The 16881-nt window shown below is 41.4% G+C and overlaps 1 protein-coding gene across 6 annotated transcripts in view; it reads left to right on the top strand.

Moving 5' to 3' along the window:
* KANK1 (KN motif and ankyrin repeat domains 1) overlaps positions 1–14001 on the top strand; it is a 127954-nt gene extending 113953 nt beyond the window's left edge. For all 6 annotated transcript variants that reach the window (XM_030968369.1, XM_030968371.1, XM_030968372.1 and 3 more), the window contains 8 exons: positions 514–622; positions 1611–1820; positions 3748–3835; positions 6513–6732; positions 9380–9522; positions 10057–10257; positions 12456–12554; positions 13171–14001. In XM_030968369.1, coding sequence (XP_030824229.1) covers positions 514–622; positions 1611–1820; positions 3748–3835; positions 6513–6732; positions 9380–9522; positions 10057–10257; positions 12456–12554; positions 13171–13233 — 1133 coding nt within the window. In that variant the 3' untranslated portion in view covers positions 13234–14001. The remainder of the gene's footprint in view (positions 1–513; positions 623–1610; positions 1821–3747; positions 3836–6512; positions 6733–9379; positions 9523–10056; positions 10258–12455; positions 12555–13170) is intronic.
* The last annotated feature ends 2880 nt before the right edge of the window (positions 14002–16881 follow it).

Genomic DNA, 16881 nt, shown 5'->3' with positions numbered 1-16881 from the left:
AATACTAAATCTAAAAGACCATCTTTGATTGAACCTACCTGTCGAATAGTTTGTTAAATATGCTGTATGTATCATTAAACATGCCGTCTGTATTAATTGTGTTCATTCTGGCAAGGAGCTGCTGCTCTCTGACACTAAGAATTAAGATTTTGTTAACAGAATAACAGATTTCAGTGTTAAAAGTTTTTTGCCATTAACAAAGAAAAACAAAAAGCTCTTGTCTTTTCTTTAAGTTTTCTAAAGCATCATGAAGATTGGCAGCATGTTGTGAGGTGGAAAAGTTAGGCTTAACTAGTTTCCAGAGCTGATTTTGAAGCTGTTCTTCTGTATTTCCAATGTGCATGTCAAACCATGACTGTATCTATATTAGAAAACCCAGCTTCAGATGGTAAATTACAGAGAGAGCTGTTGAAAAATATAAAGCTATTTTGCAAAATCAGCTATAATGCTGCTGCATTCAAAGCTGGCTACAGATTTATACTGATATGTATGCTTTATCTCCCTTTCCAACAGTATGTACTAATAATGAGAACACACTTAAATCTATCATGAAGAAAAGAGATGGGAAGAAGGATTTGAGCAACACCAAGAAGAACCTGCAGTTTGTTGGCATTAATGGCGGGTAAGAGAACTGTCTCCAAAACATCTGTTACTGTAGCACTTTTCACAGCGAGGAAGAAGAGAAGGAACCCAGGAACACATGCGTGGGTTTGGGCTGTCCTTCAGGCTGAGGTGCAACCACTGAGTGTAAGGATCAGAAGGAAGAATTGAACAGCTGAGCTCCTCTTGTGCTTGCAAGTCATATATGGCATCAGTCTCAAATACCTGTACATTAGATTGCTGCCAGATTTACCACAGGAAAGTGAAACAATTTCAGACAGCCATGAGGACGTTTCTCAGGCAATGCTGTAGTAACCAAAATTTATGTATGTCTTTGGTAGCTGACACGCACAGCATTATACTATTAAACAACACAGCAAGAGATGCCATTGCTGTAGAATTAATTTTTTCTGGCTTTGTATTCCTATACAAATACAGAAGACAGTATGGAAAATTGTCTATTACTTGCCCTCCCAGAATGCTTTGAAGACATTTTAAATGTTTTAAAATGGTTTCATCCAATTGTTTTTATATAGCTTTTCTAGCCCTTTCCTCAGATTAGTTTTTCTTCAGTACAGATGTTTTGTGTGGTATAGCCTAAATATCTCACTTACCTAATTTCCTACACATTAGCTAAAAGTATCATTACATACAGTGAGAGAAAGTTATCATAGGTTTGTTGGCTTCCCTGCTTATATCTGCCTAGTCAGGCAGTACAATTTACTCTGGACAAAGTAATTTCATTTTGGGGATAAAGCAAGGTCTGATGAAATGTTAAGACTTATATTTAAAAGAGATTGTTCTTCTTTCATTACACTCTGTGTACATAATACTGGCAGTGTCGTTTGCCAGTAACACTGAGTTCAGTGAGTAGAAGAGGCCTCCGAGGAAAAAAGAGGAGGACAAAGCTTTTGCCGGACATTTTTCCACTTGTGCCAGTGCAAGCAGGTACTGACTGCTGCTGAATGGCACGGAGCAAGCAGCTCTGCCCCTGCCCATTCTCCCCATAGGTATGAGACCACATCCAGCGATGACTCCAGCTCCGAGGAGAGCTCCTCCTCAGATTCGGAGGAGGAGTGCGAGAGCCACGAGTACTCCTGTGACCAGCGCCCAGAAGAGAAGCAGCCCGCCCCCCATGCTGCAGAGGTCTGCACCGTGGGGGCAGAGAAGGACAGTCCCCTCCCAGAGTGTGAGGCCGAGGAGGTGGAAATCAGAGAGAGGTAGGTGCCCACCCTCTCCAGAGTGTGCCTCTGAGGCATGTCACCTCTGCCCCCTGTCATGGGGCAAGCTGTGTGGGCTATGCTTGTGGAGAAAGCATCAGCCCCAGCACTGGCTGACTGCTGCCCACTTCCCTCCTCCTCAAACGGGTAGCCAGAGGCAGTTTCATTGTAAAATGGCTGTGTGTGAGCAGGAAGAAGGTGTCAGAGAGTATCCTTTCCAGCAGCTGACCCCATTGATTTTAAATGATTCATTAGCAGCAAGACCCTGGTGCCTCCCCTAGCAGAGGCTCTCCCAGCTCACAGCTGGCACTTGCCTGAGAGCAGGCAATGCCTTGTTAATGTCCTGGCATGTAAGCAAACAAATTAATCTTGAGCCATGCACACCAGGTCAGCTGGCTGCTGGGAGTGCATCTTGCATTTGCACCTTCCACAGCATCTTGGGCATGGCACAGAGAGATGATGGGGTACAGCACTGAGGACACTGGGATCATGTGCTTCATATGATACAGGATTGTATACTGTAATAAACTTTCAAGGCTGCCATCACACACTTGTTCAACACGTCATGTCTTAAGGTACTTTTCAAATTGCTGTGTAAGGTAGAATTTGACAGACAAGGTTGTGCTTTTTAGGCATATGGAAAGAATAAAGTGGTGAGTGTTTACTGATTGTTGGTTAGCAAACAGCAAAAGCAAGTATGAGCCAAGACAGTGAACGGATCTCTTACAGATAATGGGTTTGCCAGCGTGCTAATTTGGAAAATTAGGTAGGTAGAATAACAACAGTAGAAGAGCTAAAACAAAATTAATGTCATGTTTCACTAGAGATGTAGCTTAGCATCAAGTTATCTGTAATTGTCAGCTGTTAAATAAATGAGATGCAGAAATTAATAATTAAGAGCTTGGGGGCCCTGGAGCTGTGTGTTTTTTGAAGAGCCCTGAGCATACTTTATACAGTACTGTGGGATAGCCTGTTATTTTACAGGTGGCATAAAAAGATGGGCAGTCTCTCAAAAGACCTCTCTAGTTTTTATTTACAGTAGCAAGGGGTGATTGGGAAGAAGAGCAGCAGAACAGCTTAGATAGCCATCATACTTAAGGAGCACATTCCTTGCAAGCTGAGTGCTCTGATGATGCCCTCTCAGGGGAAGAGTCAGGGCATGTGGCCATGGTCCATGTGGCCGTGTATGGCAATGGTGGAGAATTTCACTGCTCTGTTAGCACTAGCAGCTGGCTTCTAATCCATGAGGGCTAAAATGCCCATCTTACACACATGAGTGTGTTAGCTTCTCTGCTTTTTGGGAGAATTTTCCAGAAAAATTGCCATAATCCGCTGGGCAGGTTTTAGGCAAAGATGGTTTGCCACAGCCTGGTACAGGCCTTCTTGACCTTTCTTTTGGCCCACCATGAGTTTAGAAATTTGTAATGACAAGGGAGTAAAAATTAAGAGGGCTGGAGAAAGAGAGTAAATTTCCAGAGTGGGTGGGATGAGAAAGGCTAGTTCCAGTGAATGGGAGCTGGCAGGGAGGCACCTCTTGAGCTGTTTCCCACTGCTTAATTCTGTTTCCATCGCAACTATTGGCATTTCTCCTTGTCAATCAAGTAATCAAAGCACACAGCATATCAAATGTGCTCTGCAGTCACACAGCAGTAGGTGAGAATTTCCACTAGAAGGGTTGCCAAGTCTTAGAGCAGGAAAGTGATGTGTTTCCCACTCTCCATTCCTGTTGCTCTTCCCACACTCATCTCCATTCAGTGTGGAGAGAGTGTCTGTGAGAAGAGCTGCCAGAGTGGCTTCTGCATGGTAGGAGCAGATGGCTTGCCTGGAAACTTTCATTCCCAGAGAACTTTCAGAAAAACAAATGTTTCTATACTGAAAGGCTAATATAAAAATTGAAACATGCCATGTATTTTGCTGTATCCCTCAGGTACGAGCTAAGTGAAAAGATGCTTTCTGCCTGTAACCTGCTGCGAAACAACGTTGATGACCCTAAGGCATTAACCAACAAAGATGTGGTAAGCAATACAGGTGAAAATTTTCTCTTGAGATGCAATAGAAAAACCTTAGGGAGAGGTAACTTCTGGTTTTACAGGACCAGCACTGCAGTGGCTAGGCAGAAGAGGATCTCATCTTTGCTGCAAGAGTCACAAAGCTCTTTCTACCAGGACACTTTCATCCAGAGAATATACTTGTGTTTTGTGTGCTTAAGTGTTGTTGTCCCAAGGCACACACATAAAAACAGTAACATGAAAATACAGTTTCAACACACCTGTGCGTTTCTTTGTTATTCCTGTGGTTTTTTTGGTTTAGCACTGGTATGGGTAGCTCTCAGGCCTCACATTAGGAGGCTGCAGTGGGTGAAGACTCTGTTGCATCCTATGAAAAAACCTCAGAGTGAGGCACTAGGTGATGTGCCTTCTGAGGGCAGGGATGCTGTTTGTCTTGTTTACTGCACTGGTGGTTTTTATCAGTGCTGCAGAGAGTAAGGAGGATTTCTTGTTAAAACATAACAAATACTCAAGTCTCAGGATATGAAATTGTATTTGCCTCATTGGAAATTCCTCAGGTAGGGATTGCCTGCTCTACTCTATGAGGGCAATCTGAAAGCAAATGCACACTGCTTAATCGAATTTTGCATTTGTTAGACTTGTGCATGTAAAAGGCAACAACTTAGGGTCATTCTCTTCTACTGCAGAGCATCTGCAGCTTCTTAAAGACAATAATGTTGTCTGTATGACACAGTAATACTGTCTGTGTCCAGCACTGACATCTGTGGTCCAGGGAATGTTTTGAAAGGCTGTTTCATGCAGTTGTGACACATAGTTTTTAATTGTGTTTGTCCTTATGAGTAGTTTAGGCATTCAAATAACAAATGCGTTAGGCCCTCTTGGAGTTGGAAGTGTCAAAAATGGCAAAACCAGATTATGATCTCTGCCTTGGAAGTGTAATTTGAATTTACATTTTACTTTCTTGTGCCTAAAGTGTTTTCCAGTACAAGCAGTGCTTTGTAGATGGAAGCTGCAGACTGATCAGCTCTTGTCCCCTGTCTGCTGATAAAGAAGTCTTGTCCAAACAGCTTAAATGTCAGTACAGCTAAGGATCTTTATGAGTTGTCCCAACCTCTTCCAGCATACTCAGCTCTTGTAGCTGCTGTTTACACCAGAAAGAGCTGTGGACTGCATCTTTTTGAATGTGATGGATTAATTGAATTTTAAAAGTGTATTGTTTATTTAATAATGTGTGTGATACTGTGACTAAAAATAGTTTCCTAGTGGTATTTTGCACTCAGTAGTTCCTGAAATAAATAAAAAATACTATTGTGTCAGTTTACGGCCACCTTTGCATTTCAGCTCTCTATGTTCACAGAATACGTACATCACATTATAGTAACACTGATGTAAAATACTCTGTTAATGTGTTTATGTAGTACAGATACATAGGTAGCCCTGGTCTGTGTAGAATATTTTCTTTTTACCAGACACAGGCCACCTCTAGAGATACTGGTGTGTTTTCACTAGAGGCTGTATAAACTTTCTGAATGTCTTCTCTGCAAAATTGCCCTTGAATTTACTGGCCGTCTTGCGGGTGAGGGTTTATGAGAAAGATATGGTGTCCTTCCGGGTTAGAGAAGGTGTCTCAAAGTTGGAGCTGGTGGTGAATGTGGAAGCCTTCTTGGCTCACAGTGAGATCTGCTCTACCTACCTTGTCACAACAGACAAGTCACCTGGCCTAAGAGGCTCCTACTCCCCCACTCACAGTCCATACCCATGGGAAAGTTTATCCTGAATCTGTATCCTGCATCTTCTCACTGCAACTAAAATCTCTTATTACTAAAGCCAGCCAACCTTCAGGTGAAGAACAGGTTCTTCCTTTTTTTCCTCTTTTCTGCAACAAAAGTTGCACGGTTTCTTTCCCCAGCGGTTCTTTTGAGCAGAGCATCTCCAGTCCTTCCTGCCTGTCCAGTAAGTCAGATTTCCTTGACTTCTGTTCATTCTTACTCTTTATCTTTGAAATTGTTTCAACCAAATATTTTGTGTCATTCAGTGATCAGACCAGACAAGATAGTCCAGTTGTTGTCTTCACAATACTAGGCAGAAAGAAGGGACTTCATCACATGCCATGCAAGCTATAAATCTGTCTATTCACCCCAAAACAGTATTTACCTTTTACATTACGATGTGATGTTGGGTTCAGTTTGTAATTGTCTGTAATGATCAGTTCTTCTTCTTCAGAACTGCTGTGCAGCCAGTTCTCATATACTTTGTGCATTTGATAATTTGTGCCTCAGAATTGAGCCTGTCTGACTTAGCATGCTGTTGTTTTTAGTCCAGTGAGAAAGTCTTGAGTTTATCAGTGATTTATAAACACAGTTAAGTATTTGATGGAAGTAGTTATGCAAGTCTTTTTTTTCCGTTCACCAGTATTTGATAACTGTTAATTCTGGGAGTATTCTCATCCTGAAATTCTGTGCTGTCCGAGGTGAAAGTCAGGTGAAGTGAGAGGAAGTAAATGGTGGTTTAAAGCAGACTTTAGTCAGGGGGGACACTTCAGTCACTACATCTTGTTTGTGAGCTGAATACTTTCTTCCCACATTGGAGTAAAAAAGATTTGACCTGTATTGCTGACTTACAGGATGGAAAATCTTTTAAATAGATTGTCCATATGTAAATTTTTCTGTCTTGGTTTTGGCAGAGGTTTTGTTTAAATACCATCCAGCATGAGTGGTTTCGTGTCTCAAGTCAGAAGTCAGCTCTCCCTGAAATGGTTGGAGACTACATAACTGCTTTTGAAGAGATTTCTCCTGCTGTCCTCAGACATATCATCAACATGGCAGATGGAAATGGAAACACAGCTCTGCATTACAGTGTCTCACATTCTAACTTTGAAATTGTAAAGCTTCTTCTGGATGCAAGTAAGTTTGCTTTAGGTTTTTTTTTAATTATTCTTGGTTTTGCAATTCTCATGGATGAAATTCTTGATGGACTAGAGGCCAAGTTCCGTCTTCTTCCAGCAGGTGTTTTAACTGTTAACAGTTGTATGGTGGCTCACCTAGGTAGTCTAGAATCTTTGTTTCTAATACTAGCTTTGGAGGTTCTTGAAGAAGGTAAAAAAACACTTAAGTAAATTATATACAGAGTTGAGATAGATAGTTAGATTCTTGACTCTTGCACTGTAGTCCCAAGTTCAACAGCACCAGTCTCCAGCAGTTTTCTCTGGAGGCAGCAGAGCTGCTGCTCAGCACTCTGTAGGGTGCTGATGGAGGAGGATGCATTGAGGTATAAATACCATCTTAAACGTGCAAGCTAGTCTAGCTTTGTCTAGAGCAGTGCAGAAGTTTTTTCTGGGCACCCTATTGGCTCATCTATGCTACTTTCCTGAGAAACTGGGACAATATGGCATTCTGTCACAGAGACCATTTTCCTAGTCCATAAGCAATCTGATTCTGCTTCAGGTGGTTGCTTTTGTTGCCTCATTTTCTTGATCCTCTTGCAACACACCTACAGAAAGGGTAGTCGCAAAGGGGAGACTGGAGTATCTGCTCCCCACATTCAGTGTGCCAGATGGCATCCAGCAGAAGGTATCACACACTGGAATTGGTCCCAGGCTCAATGTTTAATCTCTTTAATCCTAGTTTTGCTCTCTGAGTGAAGTTTGTTTCTCTAAACTAGTTAAAAAACCTGTCACAGTTGATTGTGAAAGCTTAACTAGGCCAATGACATGTCTGGAGTGTAAGCCAAGCAATATTCAAAAATCCAGAAGGGTAGCATCAGATAAACAAGGATATGAATGATACAAATCTCAGCTTTGATAACCTAGCACATGTGTCACACATGCAGAGACTTCCTCAAGAGGAAAGGGAGCACTTTGAAATCTCTGGTCCTTTTGAAGGCAGTCTGTGTTCGGGAAGAGTGAGTCACAGCAGGGGAATGCAGGGAATGTCAGGAGCGTGGTGAAACGGGGCAGGCTGGCTTTGCAGCACAGTGTGGTAGGAGGAAGCTGCCCCTCTGCTTGCCTAGGTGTCTCAGAGGAGCAGGAACATGCTCATCTCTTGCTGGAAATCAGGGCTTCTGTAGGTTATGGCAGCTATTGTATGCCCATGAGCACCAGGGGTGTTATGTGTAAAACGTAATAATCATGACTAGTCCCACATAGTTCTCTCTGAAAGAGAGAACTGCTCATGCCAGCACTTGGAAAATGTTTGCAAATAGGCAGATTCCTTCAGGTTTCAACAGTCTTTCTCTGGACTGTGTCTGAATGGGGGGTCGCTCTGGTCAGCTCTGCAGTGTGGTGATATCACAGGTAGATTCTTAGACCAAGAACTCTGTGTCTGCATTTGGTAGAGAAGAGTGGACAAGATGAGATGAGAGAATCCTGCAATAGCATGAGGCAGAGTCAACAAGAGGACAAATAGGAGAACAATTTCCCTCAGCCATATGGAAAAGGAGCTAAATGTGACCTCAGAAAACACACTCTGCTGAAGTAGTCTAGTCAGAGTAGGAGCACACCACTTCTAAGTTACTCATTACTCAGGTTGTAATGCATTTAGCAGAGTGTTGTGTTCTCTGGCTTCAATGGCTTCACAGAAGTGACGTCTGAAAGAAGTATTGGTCTGCTGGTTATTAGGTATCATCACCAATGTCTATTTAACATGAAAAAAAAAGCCATTTTATTTGACTGAAAAAATCCTTTGCTCATAAATCGGAAGAATTTCCTGAGCGATTTTTGCTTGTTAAGATACCTGTGGTGCAATTTAACCTCTAGTCTGCAGATAATGTTTATGTAAAGCTGAGTCCCTGCTTTCCAATATGATGAGCACACTCAAAACCATGCTGCCCAGTAAACCAATAAGCACTGCTGAATTTCTGCAGAATTTTAGGAACAGACTGGAGGCAAGGTTTGAACAAAAAGGAGAACTCTTGTGGGTTGCTGGCACTGGTGAGAGGATTTGCCTGTATTTGTTCCCAGAGCAGTTTTGTTCGTTGTCAAATACACTGTAGAACTGGCAGCAGTCTTTAATTTAAAGGGGCGGGGTTTTTGGCAGCTCCGAAACATGCTGAAGTACACTTGCAGATTTTTAAAGTAGCACCAATTGCAGGCAAACTGTGCTGAAGACACAGTCTTTGTGCTGAAGAGAATATCTTTTCCATTGACCACATTGCTGGACCACTTTTATTCTGCAGTATGGATGTCCTTGGGAGAAGAGCTTAAGGACTATCCTGGAAGTGTTACTGAGTATCATGCTAAATTTCAGACCATTTGCTTTCACAAAAGGAAAATATAATGCACAAATAAAGCTCTAAGTGATAACATATAAAATGTCTTTGTGCTCTCTCTTGTGTTGTACACATAGTACAAAAGAATTCTTTTCTTTGTCTGGCTCAAGAGCTCCTCTGTTAATTTTTTTCTTCTCCACCTTCCCTTGAATTGCATCCATTGTGAAAGCAGTTGCTACTTTTTCATTTTATAGGCTGCTGTACTGACAGTTTATTCAGTTGATTAGCACAATTACTGCTTTTTGGGTTCTTGCTTTCTGAAGAAATTATGTCATCCCTCTGCAGATGTCTGTAATGTAAATCATCAGAACAAGGCTGGTTACACCCCCATCATGCTTGCTGCGCTTGCAGCTGTGGAAGCGGAGAAGGACATGAGGATAGTGGAGGAACTGTTCAGCTGTGGGGACGTGAATGCTAAAGCCAGCCAGGTCAGTCAAACAGTTCACAAGGCACAGTTCTTACTGCTGTACTCCTGTGCCTTTTTACTGTTCCTTCCATGCTCCCGTCCCTGCTCTTACCAGTTTAAATGTTGGTCTCATTTGCTTTCACCATTTGTGGGTTTTTTATGTATGTTTTTGACTGCAATATACAAAATGGAGCTGTGGAACAACAGTTGAGCCTCAGGTCTGGACCTCTTCTAAAAATGAAGGCTGATCATTGTGTGAAAGAACTATTACTGAATTTTGGGTGGCATTTACAAATTCTGCAGCATTTAGCTCCTTTGAATAAACTACAGGTGAAAATATTAATTCCATTAATTCAATAAATACCTATGTGAACGTGGGATATATCATACATAAAAAGTATTTAAATAATGGTAATCAAAGTCTTGAGAGTACCATTTAAAATAACAATTTTTTTCCCCCCAGAAGAAACACAGTGTCTCAAAAAAATAGAAGTGTTTGTGCTTTGTCACTGATTGCCTCTGTAGTTATTTGGGTTTTTCTCTTCTCTCCATGCAGGCTGGTCAGACTGCACTGATGCTAGCTGTGAGTCATGGCCGGATAGACATGGTTAAAGCTTTACTGGCCTGTGGCGCAGATGTCAATATCCAGGATGATGAGGGCTCTACAGCTCTGATGTGCGCTAGTGAGCATGGACATGTGGAGATTGTTAAGCTTCTGCTGGCTCAGCCTGGGTGTAACAGCACCCTGGAGGACAATGTGAGCTGCCTTTCAATGCTTCTGAAATCTGCTTGGGCGAATGTCTGACTCAGAGTGCTAGAGTACCAACCACAATGAATCTTCTGCTTAACTGGTAGCAAGTGCTGTGATTATTTGGCTAGTATTTTTACTTTTCTAACAGACACACCTGGTAGCAATTTCTGTGGTTAGCTGTAGGTGTTTAGTGGCCGCAACAGAAAAAAACATTTGTTAGCTCATAGTTAGCTCAACAACTTTCCCTCTCACATTCCTTCCCCCTTTCAAAGGAGTTTTCTAGTTTTCAGATAGGACCTTGTCTGGTGACATAGGGCCTCATTGTCTTGCTTTTCTGTGCCCATGGCAAACATCAGCCCTACAATTCTCTTGAAACGATGTTCACACTGCTCCTACACCATGACTTTTGAGACTGTAGTTCAGTCTTAGTCATGAAGCTACACTGTCCTGACAATGAACAGATACAGACTGTGACTTCAGTGCCTAGTGACACACCTGCATATTTCTTGTCTGCAGGGACCATTGCAGCCTACACTGTCAGCAGACAATTTGATCTATAGATTTTTCAAGCTTGAAAACATTGACTTAGCTCCTTTCTTTATGTTCTTGTTAACAATATTTCTTGCATACTTTTCCTTTCTTCCTATTGCTTTACCCACTGAACACTGAAATGGAGCCTGGGTTTGGGATTTGGGACGGCAGTGGGAGGTTATTTGTTGAAGCTGTTGCAGAGAGGCAAGGACATAATTTCTCTTCGTTCACCCAACTGCTGCAGGAGGCAGCTCAGTTCCTTGTGGTGCTAGCAGTGTGGAACTTCTGACCAGAGAGGAAAATGTAAGAAGACCTCAGTCTAGCAAAAACTTCCAGGAGCAGTCTAGATTATTGCTGCTTGGATGCTGTTAGCACTATCAGATACAAAATCAATACTTACAGTCTTTATGGGGACATGATAACTTAACTACTTCTGTGGCCAGTTTGATAGTTTCCCAAGCACACTTTGCTGCTTATTCACAGATTTCTCTGTGCTGTGGGTTGAGATTTTTAGCATTCCCCAAGCTATTTTGAGTGTCACAGTGATGCTTTTCCAGTCTGTGTGATCAGTAGTAAGCTGAGCATCATCCTGCTAATGTGTGCCGCAGTGATTCAGTGCCTCTCTTTAAGATCTTCTGTTGACTGGAGAGTGTTAGCTTTGCATTTGTCATGCATTATATTGCACTGTAGTAGACAGCTCTTCTAGCTCCCTGTCTGTTCAGGACAATTAGAAATTGCTGCCTTTAGTCTCATAAGAAGACTTTCCATTTGGATGCTGTCCATTGTGTCCCAAGCTGGCCATTTAAAAACTGGTGCCAACCATTCCAATACCAGTGCTACAGCAGTGGCTGGAATGTGTGCTCTGTCCCTGTGAGACATTTCAAATACTGGCATTATTGTAGAGTCTTCTGTATGCAAGAGCCAAAAGCCAGGCAGTGAACCAAGCACCAAGTTCCTATCACAGGTTGTCTGACATCCATGTCTTCCTGGACCAAACACAGTCCAAAGGAAAATTAATATAATACTCTTATTAGTAAGTGAAAGCAGATTAGTAAAATACTCTTTCAGCTATTTGTTTTTGTTCAGCTTTTTTGTTTCTATCCTCACAGCTGTGGTTTATGAAAGCAATAGTATCTTCTGAGAAACTAAGGTGGCAGTATTTGACTTGGAAAGTCCATTTGTTTGTATTTAGACTTCCATCAAAGACCATTTGGAATTATGAGTGCAGTTTCTCTTAGTGTTGATGGGAGCTATACCACAACAATTATCATTTTAACACAGCAATTATCATTATATCTGACCAGCATTTTCCCCTCCCTTATGATCTCTTCTACTTGTTACTGACGTAGTTTCTCTGAGACACCCCAATCTTCTGGTCTTGCACAGCACTACATGTAACATTACTGTGATAATAGTGTGCTCATTCTTCACAGCAATAATCGAGACTCCTTGTTTAGAGAAATTATGAGGCTTTGACAATTGCAGTGCCTCATAAAACAGCAGTGCAAGGCTTAAAACAAAAGAAATTAAGCAAGACTCTAAATTAACCTATCTGTTTGAGCAGTAAGGCCTCCACTTAATAACTACACTTCTCTGTGGACTGATGGGGCTTTTAAGAGATCTGTTAAAGCATACAAGCACTAATTCTCGTGTTTCTTCCTTTCTTCTCTCAGGATGGCAGCACAGCACTTTCAATAGCCCTGGAAGCTGGACATAAGGACATCGCAGTTCTCCTCTATGCCCACGTCAACTTTTCCAAAACCCAGTCACCGGTTAGTACACAACCTGCTGTAGGCTGTGTTTTAACTTGCTGCTAGTAATAGTGAAATGTAAACAAGAAATTTACTCCCTGACAGCTGTACAGCAGTACAGCACATGAAATTTTGACTTTTATTCGTAAAGACAATTTCTGTGCTGGTAAGTGGAATGTACTTTTTAAAATACGTACTGACTGCAGAAGGTTGAAGCCTGGCTGAGGGATAGTTGCTGCTTCTCCTCCTAATTACTGTGGGGTACAGATAGCTCACTGGCAAGGTTCACTGATTCTGGCTAGTGTACAGAGGTGCTGTTGTATTACTTTAATGGCAATTACTGACCTGGAAACTGAAACATAGCCGTTATAGGTGTTTTGGCAGCTATCCACCTCTCCTCTAGCCCTGACTCACTCTCCTGATAAACTGCTGCTAAACACCTCACTGTTGAAACAATATGCACTTGCAGTTAGTAGGCTGTATGATAGCTGGCACTTTTCTTCCTAAAATTAAAAAAAAAAAAATTATCTGTACAATTAAAGGTAAGGAATTGAACAGAGTAATTCTGAGTGTTGTGTTTTCCATCCGCTGGCTGGAATAATTTCTCCTTGATTAACTGTTGTTTATTCTCTTTTAGGGCACTCCCAGGCTTAGCAGAAGGACATCTCCTGGTCCCACCCACAGAGCTACATTCGAGTAGTAGTGTATAAATATCTGTAAAAAATTTCTATGCCATCTTTAAGCTGCTAAATGTTACTGTTTTACTGAGACAGATACTGAATGTAATTGTCTTGTGCCTGAACTCACCAGCAAAATGAAAGCAGAGATCTAGTGCTAAAGGTAGAAAACTGTAACCTTGAAGCAAGCGTATAGTTAAGTAGTGTTCTGTGGAGAACCTTAGCCAGAACTTTTCTTTTGCTCACATACCCATCTTTCTGTACACTGGCAAAAATCCTCTTTTTCTTTGTTGTGGATTGTCCTTCCTTATATTATGTGCAGATTAAGACTTCTAAAGCTATCCATGCAGGGGTGTCCCAGTGGCTTATTTTTAGTCATTCTAAAATATATTTACTGTGCTTAGACTTCATCACAGTAAACTTTTCATAAATTTCATTCCAGCATGATTTTCATGTTTTTAATTACTTTACAATTCAGAAGTTGCAGTTGCTTATGTAGTCAGTTCCATGGATCTTGAGCTGGTGGGTGAGTGGGTAGGTATTGGGGATAGAGCCTCTTGTCAGGTCTGAAGTTCACTAAATAAGTTGTTGCAAATTGGGGATAATGTATAACTTTTTATATAAAAGATACTAGTATCTATAAAATTAACTCACAGTATTTGCAACATTTTATATTCCATAATAATTAAAACCTACATGAAGAATTACATGTCCTGTTACCATATTTTTATTAACTGTTTTAGTCTATAAGCTCCATACATGTTTATTGGAGAATAAAATTAGAGGTACCAGCTGTATATTCCCCTTGACTGTAATTGAGTGTACATCTTGGTGCGTATTTATGGAATGCTATTACCTTGTCACATTCACTCTAGTCAAGTGTATTGAAATGTTTGAAGTGCCTTAGACTCTTGCCATATTTTCAGAATAAAATTTCATTATGCTGTTTTACTCCTCTCCTGTTTTACTTGTGATTTGCCATCATCCAGAAAGGCTGCACATTACAAGCAGGAAAACAAGCTAAATTGGAAAATCAAGGCAGGGAGGACTGGACAGTCCCCACATGAGGTTTTTCCTTTGCCCAAGATGATCTGCCTTTGCCTGTCTTGCACAGGGTGCACCCTCTGCTGTTTGGTTAAGAAGTGACCTCTCTCAGCCATGTGAAGGATCTTGGGAAGGTGTTGAAGGACTGTGTTCAAGCAGTTCACTTGAACTGATAAGTAGTTAACTGAAATAAAAGCCTTTGAGCTTTACCTTACAAGCAACCCTGGCAACTTGGTGAAGGGGATGCTTTTTAGATGGCATGGAACCAAGTCCTAAGCTAGTGCCTGTGTATCCTTGTCAGTTCTGACCTACCTGATTGGGCAGAAATACACCTCAGTGCCTTCCTTCAAGGGATCTGAACAGTTCTGTTACTCTCCATCCTTTGTCCTTCTCTCTCTAAGTCCTTATCAAACAGCTTTTCCTGCACAGTCCCTTTGAAAGAGGAACCCACTGAAGCCATTCTCGCTTGGCCTACATTGACTTGGTGACTTGGCATGCCAAGAAGTCTCTGTGGGCTGGACATGGTTTGGCCCAGCACTGCAGGTACGGTGTGATAACCTATGCCAGACTTGTACCCCAGTGCTTGGGGTGTCTCGTGAGCAAAGGGCAGCTGAAGTACCTCTGACAGGGGGAGACACAGCATAGCTGTCCCAAATAAGCCCCCCGCCCCTTGATGTCAGTCAGTTTTCACTCTTGCACCTCTCTGGCCAACTTTTCTCCTCACTCTTCACTTAGCGTCTGTTAATGTGTGGATGCTCTCTCACCAGGATCCTACATGCTAGGTATAGAGGCACATCACCCAGAAAGCCAAATTACTGAGAAAATAAGGTCTTCCCTCTGACACAAGACTGAGAGCAAAGAGCAGCAGCAGCTGCCAAAAATAACAAACAAACAACAACAACAAAAAAAAACCCAAACAAAAAAACCCCAGCAACACAAAAACTTCACACCACCAGAAAAATGCCCCTCACTTTGTCATCTGTCAAGAGTCAGTGGGTGCAGGCTGTCCTGCGTAGCAAGGTGCTGCACCCAATAACCTGAGGTTGTGTCAGACATACACAACAGCAGTGCAAGCTTCCCAATGAATTCCTCATTCACTTAATATCTGGGTGATTTTATCATTAAACAGAATTAGTGCAAGTTGGATCTCCCTGGCTTGGGCATGGCAAGAGTTTCTTCTGAGTCTTTTTTCAGATCTGTTGAACATGTTTGCCCCAGTTTGAACAACTGTCTGGAAAGCAAAGTCAAGATAATCTGTTGTCTGTATGAGTTTAAAATACACATGGGGCTAGAGATAAACAAATCAAGCTGAAGAAGTGAAGAAAATGGATTCCTGCTTTAATCTTTCTCTAGAACTTAATCTAATTTTAGAGAAAATCCAGTTCACTTACTTAATACATGCTTGCCTGTATCTCATGGATTAAATTCTTTTCTAGCAGAGAGACATGCTGGCAGAACAGACTTTGGAGAGCAAAGAGGTTTCTAATTTCAGTTTTACCAAGAATATAATTTTTATTTAGCACTGGGTTGACCAAAACTAGACTACTGGTGCTTTTTTAAGGGAGTTAGTGATCATACATGACAGTAGTTTTAGGTAATCTTTAGAGGAGCAGGGAGTGTCTGGACTTACGTGTCTTTTCTAACTTGAGATATGCTATGATTCTGTGACACTGTGATGGCAGTTTTAAAGCATGTAGACTATGCTCCAAAGTCTGACTTTGATAAAGAGTATGCTGAGCCACCCAATAATGTTCTCTTCAGTAGTGCCTCTGTTTTGCTGTAGGAAATAGGTTAATTAGTAACATATCTTAATAGGTCTTTGCCCCAAAAATAGTTTTTAAACTATGATCTCTGTTGCTGTGCTAATGAGCTTCAATTACACGTGATATTTGTACATACTGTAGCCTAACCTCCTCTTTGTACATAATGGAGCTAAAAAAAGAACGTGAAATGCCCATGAATAATGGCTTTCCACAGCAGAGGGCCATGACTGTTATTTTCCATGTCAGAACAGATTTCTGTCTCTCCCTCCGTAAATCAGTGGGAGTCCTGGGATGATGGGGTTCCTGGATGTGCAGGGTTTAAAACATTTAGTCCAGTAGTTTAGGTGACTAATGACACAGGGAGAATCACTAAATGTACTTAAATACTTTTTTTTTACCTGCAACAAAAACATAAGGAGAATAATGTGGAATAAACATTCTTTCCTTTTTTTCTTTTGTTTTCTTCCCCCAATCCTGAATACAATTGGTATATCAGAAATTAAAACATTTTTTAAGTGACAGAAATCGGTGGAGGAATCTGACCACCGTAACACCATACAAGTGTCAAACTATGTAACTTGGAGTGCCTGGATTTATTTAGGTGCCATTTTCCTAGTAAGCAAAAGAAATTAACTGTCTAGAGCTTCAGAAAACGTTAGGTGAAGCTGTGGGCTCTGCATTTCTGTGAAATTTTCAGTTTTGCCACAAAACTTCATTTTCCTGGGCTAAAATGCCTTGTTAAAGAAAAGTGACTCCAGTTTTAGTTGCATGGTGAAATAGGCTATTGTGGTATGCCAGGATATCAGGAAGATTGCCAAAAGGAACCAAAATTTTGGACATGTTAGTGAATATAGGTGAAAAGTA

Source organism: Camarhynchus parvulus, chromosome Z (assembly GCF_901933205.1).
Source record: "Camarhynchus parvulus chromosome Z, STF_HiC, whole genome shotgun sequence".
Lineage (NCBI taxonomy): Eukaryota > Metazoa > Chordata > Aves > Passeriformes > Thraupidae > Camarhynchus > Camarhynchus parvulus.
The sequence above is the reverse complement of the archived record's forward strand: the minus strand, read 5'-3'. Positions and strand labels throughout refer to the sequence as shown.